The sequence below is a fragment of the Cheilinus undulatus genome, linkage group 12, assembly GCF_018320785.1.
Source record: "Cheilinus undulatus linkage group 12, ASM1832078v1, whole genome shotgun sequence".
NCBI lineage: Eukaryota > Metazoa > Chordata > Actinopteri > Labriformes > Labridae > Cheilinus > Cheilinus undulatus.
In genome coordinates this window covers 22,578,153-22,596,286 of record NC_054876.1, presented here as the reverse complement: position 1 = coordinate 22,596,286, position 18,134 = coordinate 22,578,153, and the positions used below count along the sequence as shown (strand labels likewise).

At 38.6% G+C, this 18,134-nt stretch overlaps 3 protein-coding genes across 3 annotated transcripts; all 3 read left to right on the top strand.

The window, feature by feature from the left end:
• The first annotated feature begins 3,035 nt into the window (after positions 1–3,035).
• LOC121518706 (claudin-4-like) lies at positions 3,036–3,602 on the top strand. Its single transcript, XM_041801220.1, has one exon. The coding sequence runs from the start codon at positions 3,045–3,047 to the stop codon at positions 3,600–3,602; it is 558 nt and encodes a 185-aa protein (XP_041657154.1). The 5' UTR covers positions 3,036–3,044.
• A 2,693-nt stretch (positions 3,603–6,295) lies between these two features.
• Positions 6,296–9,211, top strand: LOC121519225 (claudin-4-like). The gene is made up of 3 exons (XM_041802066.1): positions 6,296–6,430; positions 6,635–6,879; positions 8,755–9,211. Exons 1-3 carry the CDS (start codon positions 6,296–6,298, stop codon positions 9,209–9,211), a joined length of 837 nt encoding a protein of 278 aa, XP_041658000.1.
• A 7,297-nt stretch (positions 9,212–16,508) lies between these two features.
• LOC121519125 (claudin-4-like) lies at positions 16,509–17,141 on the top strand. Its single transcript, XM_041801920.1, has one exon. The coding sequence runs from the start codon at positions 16,509–16,511 to the stop codon at positions 17,139–17,141; it is 633 nt and encodes a 210-aa protein (XP_041657854.1).
• The last annotated feature ends 993 nt before the right edge of the window (positions 17,142–18,134 follow it).

Here is an 18,134-nt window from a genome sequence, read left to right as displayed (position 1 = left end):
TACTTAGATTTACTTTAATACTTCAAGGCAAGGTATATGAAAGTGGCCTCACGATCCTCATATCTGTATTTGGCCCTCAGTGACAAAAGTTTGGATGCCCCTGATCCAAGTAAAAAAAAAGAAAAAAAAAAAATCATATTCTTTAAGACTGCATAAAAAAACAAGAACAGCTTAAAAAAGCCAAATAGGGAATTGTAAAAATTCAAAATATAAAACAGGATTAACTATAGAAATTACTCTACAGTTTGAATTAGCAGATTAGTACACTGGAGGTTTGGATTAAATACAAAATTACCACAGATTTGGTTATCTCCATGGACATTGGTAAGCCTTTCTTTGGGGAGGCTAGGGCTGAAGCCCCCCCAAAAGTTCCTAAGTCCCCCAACAATAATTACAGTCAAAGAATGGACTAAATTAATTAAGGAATGCACCACAGCAAAGAGCTGCATGTGGGTCTTCAGAGACCAGTTATGGTTCTTTTGAGGCTTACCTGGAAAAAAATAAAATCCGCCTAAAAACTTTTATAAAGATTAACACCGTCATCAGTAAAGATTAATTGCACATATCAGTAGATTTATTTCCTACACAAAGATGGCAGGCTTTCATTGGCAAATTTAAATGAAAACGTGTATTTTTAAATCTATATATTCCACAAGAGAAAGAGTAGAGGAAGTCCGCTGGTGGTGTGTCTCTGCAAAAAAGCTTATAATTGACGTTTGTAGTTTCATGTTCAAGTTGAAGCTTATGTCTGCATTTTAACAGTTTTCTTAAGTCACTTCATCCTGATGCTTTCCCACACTCATATTCATTGATGATTATTGTGATGCACATCATCAATGAACCTCACACACACGGATCATACGTCACATCTTGTGAAACTTGTCCAAATGTGTTTTATTTGATCTCTAAAGCACAACTAATTAAAAAAATGTCAAAAGAGTAGAAACATAAAGCCAGCTCCAAAGTGTGGCAGAGTGGATTGATGTTTCTGGGAAAGCCGTAGGTGTGAGTCAGGGTCGGTTTTAGTCATTTGAAGGCCCAGGGCAAAGACCAGTATGAGGCCTCTCCTCTTTTAGCTAAAAGCATCAATAATGAGTTGGAAAAATAAAAAGACTTTCTTTTAAGTTATCAGAGCCACAGAACTACAGTAAATGTCCATATCTGAGATTCAGATAATTAGTATATATGCTCATTTTAAGTGACATCTTTTCTTTTGACACTATACAGACATTTTTATGTAACCTATTGCATCCCATTTAACCCCACAATAATCCAACAATTCATCGTTCATATAATTTCAACTATGGATTAAATGATCTTTGGATCTACCTTGCATCCTGGTTTTGAATTGTGGCGCTTGCAAGAGTATTCTTCAGACAATGTGTCTCTGTGGTAGAGTAAGTTTGAGTACCACTGGTATAGACTGTCTTCAGACAGGGAATATCAGTGGTAGGCAGAAATAAAGTAGTTTTATTTGGAAAGCATGGACAGCCTGAAGGCAGAAAGAGAGAAGTTATAAAACTATTCATTTTTAGATATTATATACCACATTTATATTTTACTAAAGGCATTAAATTGATGTTTTCCAACATCTTTTCCATGAGTTCATTCCAAAATAGACTTTTAAGTATCAACGCCTGAACTTGCTCTGACTGTTATTAAAAAAGGAAGACCTCATGGAGGACAGGCAGAGGGTCTACCTAAGAAAGCAGAAAAAGAAAAGAGAGTAAGCAAGATGATAGGCCCTAAAAAATGCCCTACAACTTATAATAACATAAATCAATGAAGCCTTTTAAGAATTGATTTTAAAAAATGGTGCGCACATTATCTGCAATCCTTGGGGCTAAGCCCCCCTGACTTTCAATCCTAGTGACCTCCCTGGTTATCTCTCCTCTTCTGTTTCTTCTCACAAATCAAATTTCTGATTAAATATCTATATTACAGTCATGTTGATCACTTGTTTTCATAAACTACAGAGAGGCACATCACTTTAGTTAAAGTTGGCACAAAATTGTGGGTCAAATTTTTCACACTTTGAAAGGATGTTCTGGTGTATCATTTGCTGAAAGAGATAATAAAGGATGCAGTGATTTCGAGAGTTTGAACAGCTCTTACCATGGGTTTAATGCTTCAGGTTATATAACTCATTTTGTTATCTTAATCACCCAGTTGCATAAAAGTGGCCCTGCACTGATTCCAGCATGAGCCAGATCAATGTCAATCAAGACGTAACAGGCCACCCCCACAATGTCAAACGCGCCACAAGTGGTATGTGACCTGTTTTTTGAACAAGGGTTTCTGATGACTGTCAGTTGATTTTTTTCAATTTGATTTTGTGGATTCTCAATGAGATTATCATGCTGATGTAAAATACAAATCCGCTATTTTCTTTTATTGTTTGTTTGTATTTTCCAGACACTTCACTGTGCAGTAAGTCGGCATGTTCTGCAGGTGAATACCAAACTAGGATGATCAGTATTACAATCAGTCTTGGTTTCATAATGAAAAACAGTTGTGAGCATAAACAGAGCATGTGAGCATGTGTTGTTATTATCTTCCTTGTCCTTGTTTGCAGCTTTTATTTCTTTTTTCTCCTAACCTTAAACAGGTGTTATATAACCTTTAAGGCTGTATCTTGCATAAAGTCTAACTAAAATGTGAGGCAGTATTTTGCTGCAAATGATGAAATGATTCTTCAAACCATTCAAAATGTTTAAGAGAGGCCCTGTTTTCTGGGTCACAAAGCATTTTTTGATACAGAGCTGCTTTTGTTGGCAGCTGTCTCCTCCCACCTATTCATAGTGAGAAGGAATCAGGACAAGCAGGAAACCTGACCTGAAAAGTTGCACAGTCCCCTCCCTGATGCTCTGCCTTCCCACACCTGCTCTGAAAACCATGAAGCAAAACAACCAGCAGCTTTGACAGCCGAGTGAAAGCACTGGGGTAAAAATGATCTCAGTTCAGCTGAAGGTGGATTTTGTCATTGTCTCTGATTTTGTGGCAAACTCAAATACCTGCTGCTGATTTTTTTACTTGGTGCAAAAATGCGAACTCAGCTTGTTGGTGTGTTTTTAGCAGTCGTCGGCTTTCTTGGCACCATCCTCATCTGTGCACTGCCTGCATGGAAGGTGACAGCTTTTATTGGTGCAAACATCATCACAGCTCAAGTCTTCTGGGAAGGTTTGTGGATGAACTGCGTGATCCAGAGCACAGGACACTCACAGTGTAAAGCCTATGACTCTATCCTGGCTTTACAACAGGAGCTGCAGGCTTCTCGAGCTCTGATCTGTGTCTCCATCGCTGTCAGTGTGGTGGCGATCGGGCTCACTGTGGTTGGGGCCCACTGCACCAACTTCTTTCGTGACGACCAGCCGAAAAAAGGTCAGATCGGCGTGGCTGGAGGTGTGGTGTTCATAGTGGCGGGACTGCTATGCATCATTCCTGTTAGCTGGTCAGCTCACAGCATCATCACTGGTTTCTTCAACCCTTTGGCCACCAATGAGAGGAGGGGAGAACTTGGAGCTTCCATATATGTGGGATGGGCGTCTGGAGCTCTGCTCATCATTGGAGGAGTGGTCTTGTGTACCACCTACAGATGCTGAGGAGGACGCTGTGATGGGACCCATGGATCACAGACTGAAGAAAAACATGCATATCAAGAACTTGTTCACTGTGACTTAGTTCAGATTTGGATCAAGACTCTTTCATGAATCTTAGTTTCTTTTGTACTACATATATTTTGTTAAAAAAATTTAATATTGTGGAAAAAAATAGTAGCTTCTTGAAGTGCACATGACCAGGGCATGAATTTGAATAATTGTTTATAAATTGAAGACTTGATAAGCTTTTTGACATATAATGTGAAAGAAATGTTATTTGTTTAAAGCCAAGGTCAGACAACATGATTTTTTTTCAGTAAGCATGGTCAGTGTGTCTGATTAGGCGATCACAGAGCAATGAATTCATGCTTAAAGGACAGACATGACGACACAGAATGACATAATCAGTCGTTGAGACGTTGGAAGGACGAGGGCTGGGTTAGATCAGACCAAGATAAAGGACTGTTAACTAGACTTTTCAATCCTTCAAATAGGAATACTTAAATTTGATAGCAAACCCACATGTATGAACTCATGGTATGTGATTTTTTTGTCAGCGCACTTTCTGACATCACAGAAATAGCCTCAGCAGAAATTGTATCTTCCAAGACCAACTAAAACTTTTAAAAATGTTATTAATTAAGACTAGTTAACAATATAAAAGGCTGTGTTGGACAGTTTGGTGGCACCCGCTGTGACACATTCTTCAGGTTTATCAGTTTTTAAAAATGTATTATCATTACTTTAATACTTATCTTATAACTATGGGCTCTATGCACGAACTGCTTCCGCATTTGGCATTAGACCGCTCCCACACTTCCAGTCGGGAAAAGAGAATGGGGTATGATGGCAAAATCATTGCGGTTTACTCGTTTGCATGAGTTACCTGAGCTGACTGTCAATGACGAGTTAAATTTAGCTGAAGATGTACATTGCAGCACGCAGCAACGATGACCAGAAGTGCTCTTAACCTGTTTTTGAAACATCATTTTAGCATGTTTGGTTGCCCAGCGATGATGGTAGAGTAAACACAAACAGCAATCGAAACAAAAACAAAAAAAAACAACGAAACAGACAAATTAAGGTAGTATAGGAGGGTTTAGATTCCGTTTTGGCCTAGCACTTATCGTTAGGCGGAAGTTGAGAACCGGTCTTATTTTCCACCGGAAATACGCCACCCCCTGCGCCCATAATCATTATCATGATTGTTGTTTTACAAAATAAATGTGGGCCAAAAATTACACTGTAGCCTTTATCACTTAAAGAAATACATAAAAACATATACATTTGTGGTCTTGACAATGATTGACATTTCTACAGACTGATACAGAGAAAGTGAAGGTGGTGCAGTCATGGCGCATAGTGCAATGATGTTCACTGGCAGAACAAAAACAAGACACACTGGTGTTTTATTGATTTTTGTCAGGGCACAAAGCCTGAAAACAGTAATGTCCCAGGTAAATCTGGACTTATATGGTTACCCTACTGTAAACTAACTTGTTGCATTTACTCCACTACTGTAATTCTTTGACTGTTCAAACATTAGCTAGCTTAATGCTAATGCTAACAGCAGTGACTCACCAGTTGCCATTTCTGTCTTTTCAGTCTGCTGTAGTTCCTCAACAACACATTATAAAGGCAGGGATGTTGTTATCAGAGCTTGACAAGCTATTCCACTGTTAAATAGTTTAATCTCACAGCACCAACTCCTTCCCTCTTCTTTCACTCAAATATTTGTTTTGTTTACATTTGGGACTGCTGTATGAACCAAGCACTCTTATTGGTTAACATCACTGATGTCATGGGACAAACTGTAAAATGTGGAGCAAAAATTCAACATGGTAGACTTTGTGCCAGGAGGTCAAGAGGTGTTGAAATGGCAGATTTTCAGGCTGGCAGGCCCCAAAACCTGACAACTGCCAGATCTTGCTGAAAATTTGTAGTCTGACCTCGGCTTTGGTGTGCTCAGCACAAAGAGTGCTGCATGAAGGATTTCAGTCTTAAAAACCTTGGTGTCATGTGAAAGAAAATGTGTTTTAGTATCACAAAAGTTTTTTCTGTACTTAATAATATTTTCTATGAAAAACAGAGAAACGTTAAGGTTATTTTACAAGAATAAAGAAAAATAATTATCCTCACTTCATTCTACAACGTAAGAGTTACATTAGTGATTGAACTGTACAGAAAATCTAATAGAAATAATATCCACAGCACATCATATTAACAATGTTTTTTGTTTCTCTGCACATAAACAAATAAATTCTACATTTAGAATTTTGTGCATAAGTTCTGTTTCTTTTATTGTGTGTTATTAAATAAATTACAAATCACCAGGGCTGAAACTTTGAGACCCTCTGTGTTTGTGCATAAAAGCCTGAAAAACTGGACTTGGCTTTAGCTCAGAGATGTTTGAGCACACTTTGTGTATTTACAGAAAGCTGACAGGATGTTCATCTCTAAAGCACATTTGTGTTTCTGTTGATTTTTGTGTCATCTGACTGTTTAACAAAACAGGAAAACAAAAAGCCTACAAGAGCAGCTCACTCGCTATTTAACAGAAACCACACAAGAGGAATGTCACATATGTCTCTAGCTTCTTTACTTACCCGCCTTTAATTGCCTGTTTTTCTGAAGTCTCAGTGGATATTTTATTTTTCGTCCACTCTGGTGTTGGTTTACTGTTACATAGCTTTTAAATGGGGGGTCAGGGCAAGCAGATCGGGGGCCTGGCTCTGGCGCTGATGGGTGTTTTAGGAGTGTGTGTGACATGTGGACTACCAATGTGGCGGGAGACATCTTTTGTTGGAGCCAATATTGTGACAGCACAATCAGTAAGTTAAATTTTGAAAACACTGATTATTCACCACATTTATCCATGTAAGGCAAAAACAACTCATGCAAAGTATTTTACAAATATTCACCTTTTTTATCCTTATGCTAAACATGATGCACATATAAGATGCTTCTCCACACAAACAACAAACACCACGTCACCTCAGTCATGTGTGGGCTGATTCACTCCATCTGTGCTCCAGGTGTGGGACGGTCTGTGGTTTCACTGTATCCTTCAGGCCACAGGTCAGATGCAGTGCAGGAGACACAACAGCTATGTCACCATGACCTCCGACCTGGAGGCTGGACGTGCCCTCACACTGATCTCCATCATCGCTGGCTTCCTGGGCTTCATCATCACCCTCCTTGGAGGAGGCGTTGTCAATTGTAGTGGTGCCCCACAGGACCCCTACGAGTCACCGTCTAGCATATCCTCCAAAAAGAAGGTGCTGTAGCTGTGCCTAAGTGTCTGTTGTCTGTGTAGATACAGAGAATATCATGGCAGAAAAGGATTTCCGCATTTGTTGCAAAGAATGAGCATTTTGTGAACAGTAACTGGAGTGTCATAGATGAATCTACCTTCAAACCTTGTGGTTATTGGATGAACAAAGAGAACATGTGCTATTTGGACAATATGTTTGGGTTTTGATACATGTTCTACAGAAAGATAGAGCTTCAAAACAATTCTGTATGCCTTACTGTGCCTTTCTGTGAAGTGAAAAAAATTATCATTACAAGTTGCTTGGTGAAAAGATAAAGTAATGTTTACATCAGTCCTGCAACTAAAATTGATCAAATTAAATTAAATCTGCTTGGTAAACATTTAAAACAAAGTGATGCATTCACATTGGACAACAACAAACAGTCATCCACGAAGATTAAGGGAGGGTTCTGGCAGAAGACTGTAAATTTCTGACGGCTCCTCTCACAGACCATTCATCCAGGACACTGTGTATCTCCAAAAGAAAAAGATATCATTTGCTTTAGTTAAAGCCAACATAGCTACCCTAGCTACATAGGAAATGTTACTACATAGGTCAATGTAGCTAAGTAGGTCAACTTTAGCAATGCAAGCTTTAGCAAAAGTAGCTAGATAACTTAGCCATGTAGATAACATACCTACTTGGCTTACATAGCTGCTTTGTGAGTTTACCATTAGCTACATTAGCTACATAGCGTTGTTATCTATAACTAAGCTAGATTTAGCAACGTGAGCTTTAGCAAACTAAGCTAATGCTAACTTATCTCCATAGATAACCTTGACATCCATCTTACGTAGCTGCTTTGTGAGATTAGCTTTAGCTCAGGTAGCTACGTAGCTCCATTTTCTATGTAACTCATGTAGCTAGCAGAGCTAACAGAGCTTCATAAGCTTTGCTGGCTTTCTCAGAATGTTTTCATGAAGGATGAGCTTTGTTCCTGTAATCAGACACTTAACTTCTCTTTATTACCTTCGCCAAGGAGGTTATGTAATCGGGAGGGTTTGTTTGTTTGTTTGTTTGTTAGGAACATAACTCAAAAACTTATGGACAGATTTTGATGAAATTTTCAGGAAATGGCAGAAATGGCATAAGCAAGAACTGATTAGATTTTGGGAGTGATCCAGATCACTCTCTGGATCCACAAATTTTTAAAGGATTCTTTACTATTGGGAGATAGGGCTAATGGTGGAGGTCTGCGCTCTCCGAGTGCTTTTCTAGATATACATTTTATAATCAGGTTTTGCTGGTATCTTTCGGTATCCTAACCGTTAACTTAAACCTAAACAGAACTTTGATCTGATTTATTTTAAAACATTTTAGTAAGTATTTCATGATGAACAGACGTGAAAATGGCCGTCAGAGATGAACGGTCTGCAGCCAGACTGTCTTGAAGATTAAGATAAAGACAGATCATTTTAGATTAAATGTATTTTCACTTTTAAGAGGCCTTTCACCTTGAAACATTCCCAAAACAAGGTATTTTAGGTCTATAACCTCCATAATTCCCTGATGCAAAATAACTTTCATTTTCTTTACTTTAATTGTGGAAAATAGGCCACTGTATAGAGAGGATACATTCTTAAAGGTTTACTGGGAAATATCAAAGATAGGTAGTTGAAATGCCATGTATGTACATAAGAACCTGACAATGCTAATTTAAAAATTTTATCCATAAAATAATTTTCTGTTTGTGTTTTAACTAAAATTCTGGATATTTGTGGTCTAAACAAGACACTTCGAAAACAATTTCTGAAAAAAAAGGTCTTATAATCCAACCTAAGGCTATGAATAGATTTTTAAATGAGGTATAAAAGAAAGAAGTCATAGACAAACTGATTAAGAACCTTTTTGTTGCAGGCATGTCTTGTTGGTGGCGTTCTGTGTATCCTGGCAGGCATCCTGTGCCTGATTTCAGTCAGCTGGTCAGCTGCGGCAACCATTTCTGTTGCCAATGACCCCTTTGTGGCGCCAGCCATGAAGAGAGAGGTGGGTTCCTCTGTCTACATTGGCTTTGCCTCATCTGTGCTGCTCCTGCTTGGTGGTATCCTGATGTGCCTTGTCTGTGGGGAGGAGGAGAAACCCACACCCTCCTACTACTCCTATATGCCGTACACCACCAACTCTCAATACAGCGACACCTCATCCCGTGTGGCTATGCTGAGGCCTGACAATGCAAGACCAAACAGCTTGAGGATGGCTGATCGTCCGGTGTCAAGGGTGATGGAGCACACGGCACAGGTCCACAACAGTAACTCATTCAGGAGAACCCCGAATGAGGTTGGGGTGTATAACGCCTGAAAAAAAAAAAAACTGGGACACTGGGAAAGAGAGGGGGGGTATTCATAGGAAAGTGGCATAATTTATAGTTCTTTAGTTCTTGTTCTTGAGCAGTTTAAGCATACCACTTTGAGTAGGTTTATGACTATCATAATTTCTTTTGCAATAGAAAAATGGACTGGAGATTAGTTTTATACATGGTAGCCCATACGATATTACTGTGAGAAATGAAAGGATAAATCATACTGTAATAAAGATCTGCAATGATTTTTTCTTGACAAGATGTGTCTTACGTGTCATAAAAAAATCAATAATTTTAGCTAATTTTTTGGACATATAATATGTACTTAGTCCAGTTGAGCTTGTCATTGATAAGAACACTTAAAAACTTAACATATGAAACATGTTCAAGCACATTATTATCTATGGCTGGATATTACCTAACAGAGTTTTACATTTTGGATTGAAGATTATGTATGCACATTTTTTTTACATTATGAGATCATTTATTGCACTTGAACCAGTAGTCAATCTTAACTTAAACACTGCTCTCATCTGAGCAATCAACTCATGTCCATCTTTATCTGTGATGTAAATTTTAGCATCATCAGCATAGAAAATAAAAAAGACATCATTTGATCCAGTGGTTGCCATCCCAAAGCAAAGATTGCAAAGATGTAAAAAACAAATACAAGGGCTCAATGCATACTAGGTAAGGAACACGTTTAACAGGTTTTGGGGCTGAGAGGCCATTTAGTAGACAAAACATGTTCAAAGCTAAAAATGTTGAGTTGGCAGAAAACTTTTCCTTTACTTGAGATACACCGTAAATGATTTAAGAAATTTAATACAAATATTTTGGGTTAACTTGTTCAGTTATCAAAAGTCTAACCAACACTGCAGATTTTACTCATCAAACATTAATCTAGTTGGATTTTTTTTTTTTGAAGCTCAACAACACAGACTGCATTTACTAGAAAACCTCCCAAATTATTGTTTCCATTTACAGTAGATGTGAACCATAGATGTGAGTCTAAATATGTCTGTTTTAAAATAGGATGAAAAAAAGAATATTGTAAGAAAAAGTCAGGAAAAAAAAATCAGATACCTAGTATAAAATGTTGTAGAATATTGCACATGTATAGTCATAATGTTGCTTGAGCTTTGAAGACAATGAACATTATAAACTTCAAATAAACTGAAGATGATTAACAACATATGTAACACTAGAAAAGCACTCAGAGAGTGCAGACCTCCGCCATCAGCCCTATCTCCCAATAGTGAAGAATCCTTTAAAAACATTCCTGGATCCAGACAGTGATCTGGATCACTCCCAAAATCTAATTTGCCGATTACTCCCTCCCCGGTGGGGTAGAGACACAGTGAGGCAAAGCATTGGCTTCGCTACGTGTGGACTGTCATGGCAGAAGCACCCATGGTCTCACCGGATGACCGAAAGTCATTGCAGAGTGTGAATATTCCTCTATTCCTCCCAGCATTGTGAGTATTCTCGCTACAATTCACTGTCTTTCTCTCTGTTACGCTCCCACTCGTCTCCTCGACCTGGTGTGTGTCTTTCAAACTCTATAAACTCCAAAACTTTGAATAAGTTACTCATGTCTGCCATCTCCTGGTGTAAAGTGGTAACAGCGCAGACCTCTGCCATTAGAACTATCTCCCAATAGTAAAGAATCCTTTAAAAATTTGTGGATCCAGAGAGTGATCTGGATCACTCCCAAAATCTAATCAGTTCTTGCTTATGCCATTTCTGCCATTTCCTGAAAATTTCATCAAAATCTGTCCATAAGTTTTTGAGTTATGTTCCTAACAAACAAACAAACAAACCCTCCCGATTACATAACCTCCTTGGCGGAGGTAAAAAGTGGTTGAAACTGTGATCAATTTAAAAGCAGAATGCTATATGTTAAAGGGGAATGCAAAAAGATCACAAATACTCCCATTTTACTTCTGAATGATTTAATCTAATTTTTTATGTCTATTTGTATTCTGTAAATTGTTGTCATGGAAAATGTTCATGTGTTATAAGTAAAAATGTTAATGTGTATTTAAAAGCTACACTGGTAGCAGCCATTACTACCTGCATCCAGTGCAACTAAACCCCACCTAGCTATTGCCTCATTCTACTCGACGCTAATTGGTTAGGTCCATTCTCAGCAGTGTTCATTTTGGCAGCTGTTTTTAATTTCAATCTTAGTCTTAGTCATCGGATGAGATGTCTCTTAGTTTTAGTCACATTTTAGTCATTTCTACCCTTTTTAGTTTTAGTCGACAATGACTCAAAAGCATTTTCATCTAGTTTTAGTCCATAAAAAAATCCTCACATTTTATTCCTTACTTTTAGTCAGCATTTATTCTCCTGTCCTAATCTGGTATCAAATCATGGTAGTGTGTTCTATACACTCTGCCAAACCTGGGGTCCCTTTCTACTGCTGAGAGGCACACCATCTATAGATGCATTGTTTTTTGACAGATTTACCCAATGTGGAGAAATATCATGGGTTTTGAATGTCCGGTGAAAACTACTTTACATTTTAGTCTCGTTTTAAGCCTTGTGTGTTTTGAAAACAATCTCCATCTACACAAGAACGCAGGAAACACAATAACGCTGTAGTAACGTGATTTACTGCACAATGAAACTGTCTCTACAACAAGGACAGTACTGCACGTGTACTGGTTTTCATGGGTTTTGATAATACCTAACATTTTTATCATATATGGTGCATGAGAGTAAGTCCTTAGTAAGCCTTTGATTTATTGTGGATTTTCTTAGAAAGTGCAGTGCTTCCTGCTTTTAGCGCAGCAAAAGAATGAAGCCTTTTCAGAACAGTATTTCTACTTCCCCTTTTTCAATTTTATCTGCTTTTTAGAAGCGATGACAGATATCTTTTTGGCCTTCACACAGAAGCTTCAGCCCTGTCTCCTCCATCAGCTGTGCACTGATGTGCAGCTGATGGAGGAGACAGGAGAATCTACGGGCTGAAGTTTCCTTATTAAACCTTTAATAACATAGAAGAGTCTAAATCATTTCCATGAAACAGATATATAGAAAAATATAAATATCATTCTGAAAAAAAGGCTCCAGCTGCGCTTATGAGTAGTGCCACACTTCGTGAGAAAATCCACGAGTATTAAAGGCTGGAACTGAATTTGTCTGTAGGCGATTAATGATTCTCAGCGGATATCTACGTTATGACAAGGCTGATCTAACAAAGATTTTTTTGTGTTAGTATGAGCCGTGAAATTTCTCTGCTGCGCTACGATGATGACTGTAATTATCATGATGATCGATAAAAAAAGGTTAAAATAAGAATTTCCAAAATTAATAGCATGACTTTATCTAAAGACACTGGCACTGATAGCCCTCCAAACAAGAATAATGTGTCCCCTTTTCTAAATCAGCTGTGACTTGACAAGCTGAATCACAGTTAACTACATCAGATGGCTTGGCTTGGCCCGAGCGGCCACAGCTAAGCACGAGTGCTTCAGCATAGTGTGCATGTGCATTTTCAGAAAGTGCCCTTTTCCCTGTTTACACTGAGATGGAGATAGAGACGGGGGCATTTGGAAAAACTTCCACTCTGGAGCCCGTTTCCAAATTGTTCCGTTTTCACCAAAATGCCGTTCTCATGTAAACGGACTGCCAAAACGCTACAAAACTTTTGCGTTTTTACCTGAAAATGTTGTCATGGAAACAGGGCCTTAGTCATCTTGATGAAAACTAAACTTAGTTTTTGTCAGTTTTAGTCATCACAGATCTATTTTTGTTCGTCTTAATCTAGTTTTTGCCATGGAAAAACAGCTGTCAACAAACGTTTTTACTCATAGTTTTAGTCGACGATATCAACACTGGTTGTCAGACCAGGCACAGTCATTTTAGACTGGAGCTTTGTGTAGAACCTGGCTGTAGTGATTTTACCTCATGCTAGATGGAAACGGTAAGTAAATACACCATATGAACAGAGAAAATCAGACAATTGAGACATGTGAGTTAAGACATTTATGGAGTTATGAGGATATTTTTCTTCAGCATTTGTGTCAGAAGATGGTGTAAACTATTTTTTTGCTGGACTGTGTAGCACAGGATTGTTTTTTTTGTTTTGTTTTTTTTTGAGCCATAAATGTTTTGTTTGGATTGTCACTGAATCTCTTGTGAGTTTCATTTGGAATGTAGCATTTAAGCTAGCACTTAGCCACATGCTAACCATGATGTTAACCTATGAGACCACTGTTAAGTTATGTTCCTTACTTTTTTTTCAATACCATTAACCAATCTGAGATATTTCTTTGAAACTGTAGAAGTTGTTTCCTAAGCTTTATTCCAGTTTTGTCATGAGTATTAAAATCAAATGGTGTTTAAAACTGCGTTTACCCTTGTGTAGTCATGTGGCAGATTTGTGATGTAACTGAAAAGTGAATTTTGTCATTCAAAGAAAGTAAATTGTTTAAATGTGAGATAATATACAGTTTAAAGGTACATTTCATGTTAAAAAAGACATTTAATTAATTTTACCAGTAACTTAAATTTAAACTAGGTATTGAGCAAAGGTATTGGTAGTTGCAAAACTGCAGACTGTGGAAACTTGTGATATATCGCCATCGAGCAGAAAGCTGCTTCTTAAGTGCTCACTGCTTTTATATTGTTCTAGCAAAAGAGGATGGGATTATGCTTGGGGCTTAACTCATCAACTTCCCAGCCCCACCCCCCAAAATAAAATACACTCCCCACCAAAAGTATTGGGACACTAAGACCAATTCCTTTATTTTTGCTATAGACTGAAAATATTTGGGTTTGACATCAAAGATGAAAATGAGACAATAGATCAACATTTCAGCTTTTATTTCCAGCTATTTACATCAGGATCTGATATGCAACTCAGAAGATAGCACCTTTTATTTGATCCCACACATTTTCATGTGTGCAAAAGTATTAGAGCATGTGACTGACATGTGACTGATTATTCAAACAGTAAATAATGCTGAATGTCCACGCTCTGTTTCAGATTTGGGTTTTGCCTGTGCAGACTGCATTTATAGTTGAGAGGTGTAAACAACATGAAAACCAGAGAGCTGTCTATGGGTGAAAAACAAGCGACTGTGAGGCTGAGAGAAGATGGAAAATCAATCAGAGGCGTTGCACAAACATTGGCCAAAGCCAGTACAACCATCTGGAAAGCCCAGAAGGTGAAAGAAACCACTAGTGTACTCAGTAACAGATGTGAATGGGTAGACCAAGGAAAACAGCATCAGTTGATGACAGAAACATTGTGAGAACTGTAAAGAAAGACCCTAAAACAACTGTTAGTGACATTAGCAACAACCTCCAGAGGGCAGGAGTGAAGGTATCACCATCTACTGTTCACAGAAGACTTCATGAACAAAAGTACAGAGACTACACCAGAAGATGCAAACCACTCATCAAGAATAGGTAGATCAGGTTGGAATTTGCCAAAAAAGTACAGAGACGAGCTTTAGGCATTCTGGGGCAAAGTTTAATGGACTGATGAGACAAAAATGAACCTTTACCAAAGTGATGGAAAGACTAAAGTTTTGAGAAAGAAAGGATCTGCTCATGATCACAAACATACAAGCTCATCTGTGACACACAGACAAATATTTTGTCTGGTTGAGAGATCCAAAAAACACTGCCAAAACAACAAAGGAGTTGGTCAAGGGCAAGAAGTGGAAGGTTTTAGACTGGCCAAGTCACTCTCCAGACATGAACCCTATAGAGCATTTTACATGCTAAAGACAAGACTGAAGAAAGTAACCCTCCAAAACAAACAACAACTGCAGTGAAATCCTGAAAAAGTGTCACAGAAGAAGAATGGAAAATTTTGGTGATATCAGTGGGCCACAGGCTTGCTGCAGTTACTGTAAGAAAATGATTTCTACTAAATATAAAATCTTATTCACTTTAGTCTATTTTAGGTCTAACTGTTCTAATCATTTTGCTCACCTAATAATTTGGTGTTCAGTTTCAAATAATGCTATCAAATTTGTGTACTAGATCCAGACGTGAATACCTGGGAAAAAAAAGCTGACATGTTGATCTCTAGTCTCATATTCATCTTTTGATGTCAAACCCAAATGTTTTCAGTCTACAGTAAAAATAAAGGAAATGACATTACTGTTCCAGTACATTTGGAGGGGTGTGTTCTTGCCCTACAGTGATGGGGCCACGGTGGCCTAGTGGTTTGAGGCATGCCCCACTTACGTGGGTGGCCGGGGTTCGAATCTGGCCAGAGGTCCTTTGCCGCGTGTCTCTCCCCCACTCTTGTCCCTGTTTCCGACTCTATCCACTGTCCTCCTTCATCAAATAAAGGCACAAAAATGCCAAAAATAAATCTTAACACACAAAAATAATTCTCCAGTAAAAGGCTGGGAACTAAAGTGGGCTGGTCTGAGCCATGAAACTCCAGGGCTGAAAGAGTGTCCCACTCTGGCCCAGGTCTTTTTTACATTAATACCAGAGATACCAGAGTGCTTTTGTTTCAAGTTTTATGTTCAAGAACGCTTAATCTTGAAATGTCTTCTGTGACACAACACGTGATTACATCAAGATTTCTACATCTCTGCAGTGAAGAGGACAAAAGGGAATTTTGCTGCGGGGATATTTTAATGTGTTACAGAGCCGATGGTATCAGCTGGCACGGTGGTCAGTGTGGAGATGACAGAACTATTTCATTGATCTTTGCAACACAGAGAAACACCTGCTCACTGAGATTCATTCTCTAAGACTGTCACACAGATTATGAAGATATTTCATTATGCTTATTAAAAGTTACATGACTTGTTAATCCAGAAATGTATAAGCAATAAAGAACAAAATGGAACAGATAGTAGAGCTGAGGTTACCATAGTGCAGTGACATTGTTTCAGTGTTATTCACTTGGTACAGTATGTCCCTCTTTGCATAGTCAGCATCTAATAAATACCTCACTGCCTTTATAATATGTTTTAAAAATATTTTCACAGTAACAGAACACCAGTGCTCATGCTGATTGTTGATATAAATCTCATGTTCTCTCTAGTTTTTTTCTCTTCAAGTGTTTCTTTGAGTCTGAAACTCTGTTGTCCTGTAAAAGCAAAGTGGTCAGACAACATTTCATCACAAACCAGTTTCAGCTCAGAAAACCCCTCCTCCGACCACAACATAAAACCTATAAGTGGGAAGCCACCTTCAGCTTGTCTTCTGAGAGGGCAATAAAAACCAAAACCTCCTCTTTTGTCTCTCACTTGACTAAATTCTTCCAGCTTTCAGCAGCACACAACCTTTGGAGAGATCCACACTTTCAGCATGGTGTCTGCAGGGAGACAGATGCTGGGTTTAGCTCTGGCCATCATCGGCTTTCTGGGGAGTATCATAATCTGCGCTCTCCCCACGTGGAAAGTCACGGCCTTCATCGGTGCCAACATTGTCACCTCTCAGGTGACCTGGGAGGGTTTGTGGATGAACTGTGTGACCCAGAGCACAGGCCAGATGCAGTGTAAGGTCTACGACTCGCTCCTGGCTTTACCTCAAGACCTGCAGGCTGCCAGAGCTCTCACCGTCATCGCCATCATCGTTGGGGTCTTTGGGATCCTTCTCGGTGTGGTTGGGGGCAAGTGCACCAACTTTGTGGAAGACGAAAGGCAGAAGAGTAAAGTAGCCGTTGCCTCTGGAATCACCTTCATTGTCGCTGGACTGATGGTGCTCATCCCCGTCTGCTGGACTGCCAACACGATAATTCGGGATTTCTACAACCCGATCTTGACCAGCGCTCAGAAGAGGGAGCTGGGGGCCTCGCTCTACATTGGCTGGGGGGCGGCAGGGCTGCTGTTCCTGGGCGGGGGCCTCCTTTGCAGCTCCTGTCCCCCAAGAGATGAGAACGAGTATGATGTGAAGTACTCAAAGGCTCGGTCAATGGAGAGCAGCAAGGCCTACGTTTAGATTTCAGCTGAAAGAAGAAATGGGACAGTACACTTAAAAAAAAGAAGACTGAGAGTTCATCTCAATCTCTATTTTGAGCCATGAAGGTTAATTTCACCTTTAGAATAGATGTGGTCAACTGTAAGTTCAGCAAATGTTGAATGATGCTGGAATGTTCTCAAAACCGTGATATTGATGTATTTTGTTTAATGTGCATTTTTCGTTTCTCTTTGTTTTTACATCCCAAAATGTTTTAAATTCTGCCTCTGTTTTTATTCTATTTTATCTTCTTCTATTTATCATATCACTACTCAGGCTGTTCTCTATGACTTATACTGATAAGGTGTTCAACTTCGAAGCATTATATTTTTTCAGATTTGCCTGATTGGTTATCATTTGCATCTGAGCCCAATACTATGCCTTCTTTCTATTCTACCGATGATTTTTAATATGACTGTACATTACTGATTTAGTTATAAGACTGGAATTGTTTCAGTGTTGGAGCATGTGAGACATATTTCTCTTAAGCCTTTCCCCATTTTGATGGTTTAAGATTGTCAAATGGAGCAACAGCATGACAAATGCCAAAACATTCAGGTTGTGCACCACAATATAACCTTTCAAACAAGTTTTGTAATAATGTGTGTCCTTAATGCCAAAAAACTGGGCTGAATAAATGAACTGAATAATAAAAAATTGTGTTTGTTTTTGTTCTAAGTTGCAGTGAATCCATTTAATCTTTTCATTGCTTACAATAGCTCAGGTGTGAGAGATTTACAGAAATGTATTGCATTCATTTGGGAAATAAAGTTTTGCTTTTTTTTCAGAGTCAGGGACGTCATTATTATATTAAATGATTAAAACATATAAAGATCTGAAATTATCTAGAGTAAGCATAGAAATCTGAAATTTTTGTTTTGTCTTCTAAGACAGCGTTTGTCAAACTTTCCTGTCAAGGTTCCCTTAAAAAAATGTTTAAAATCTCAAGTCACCTATGTCAAAATGTGACAGTGT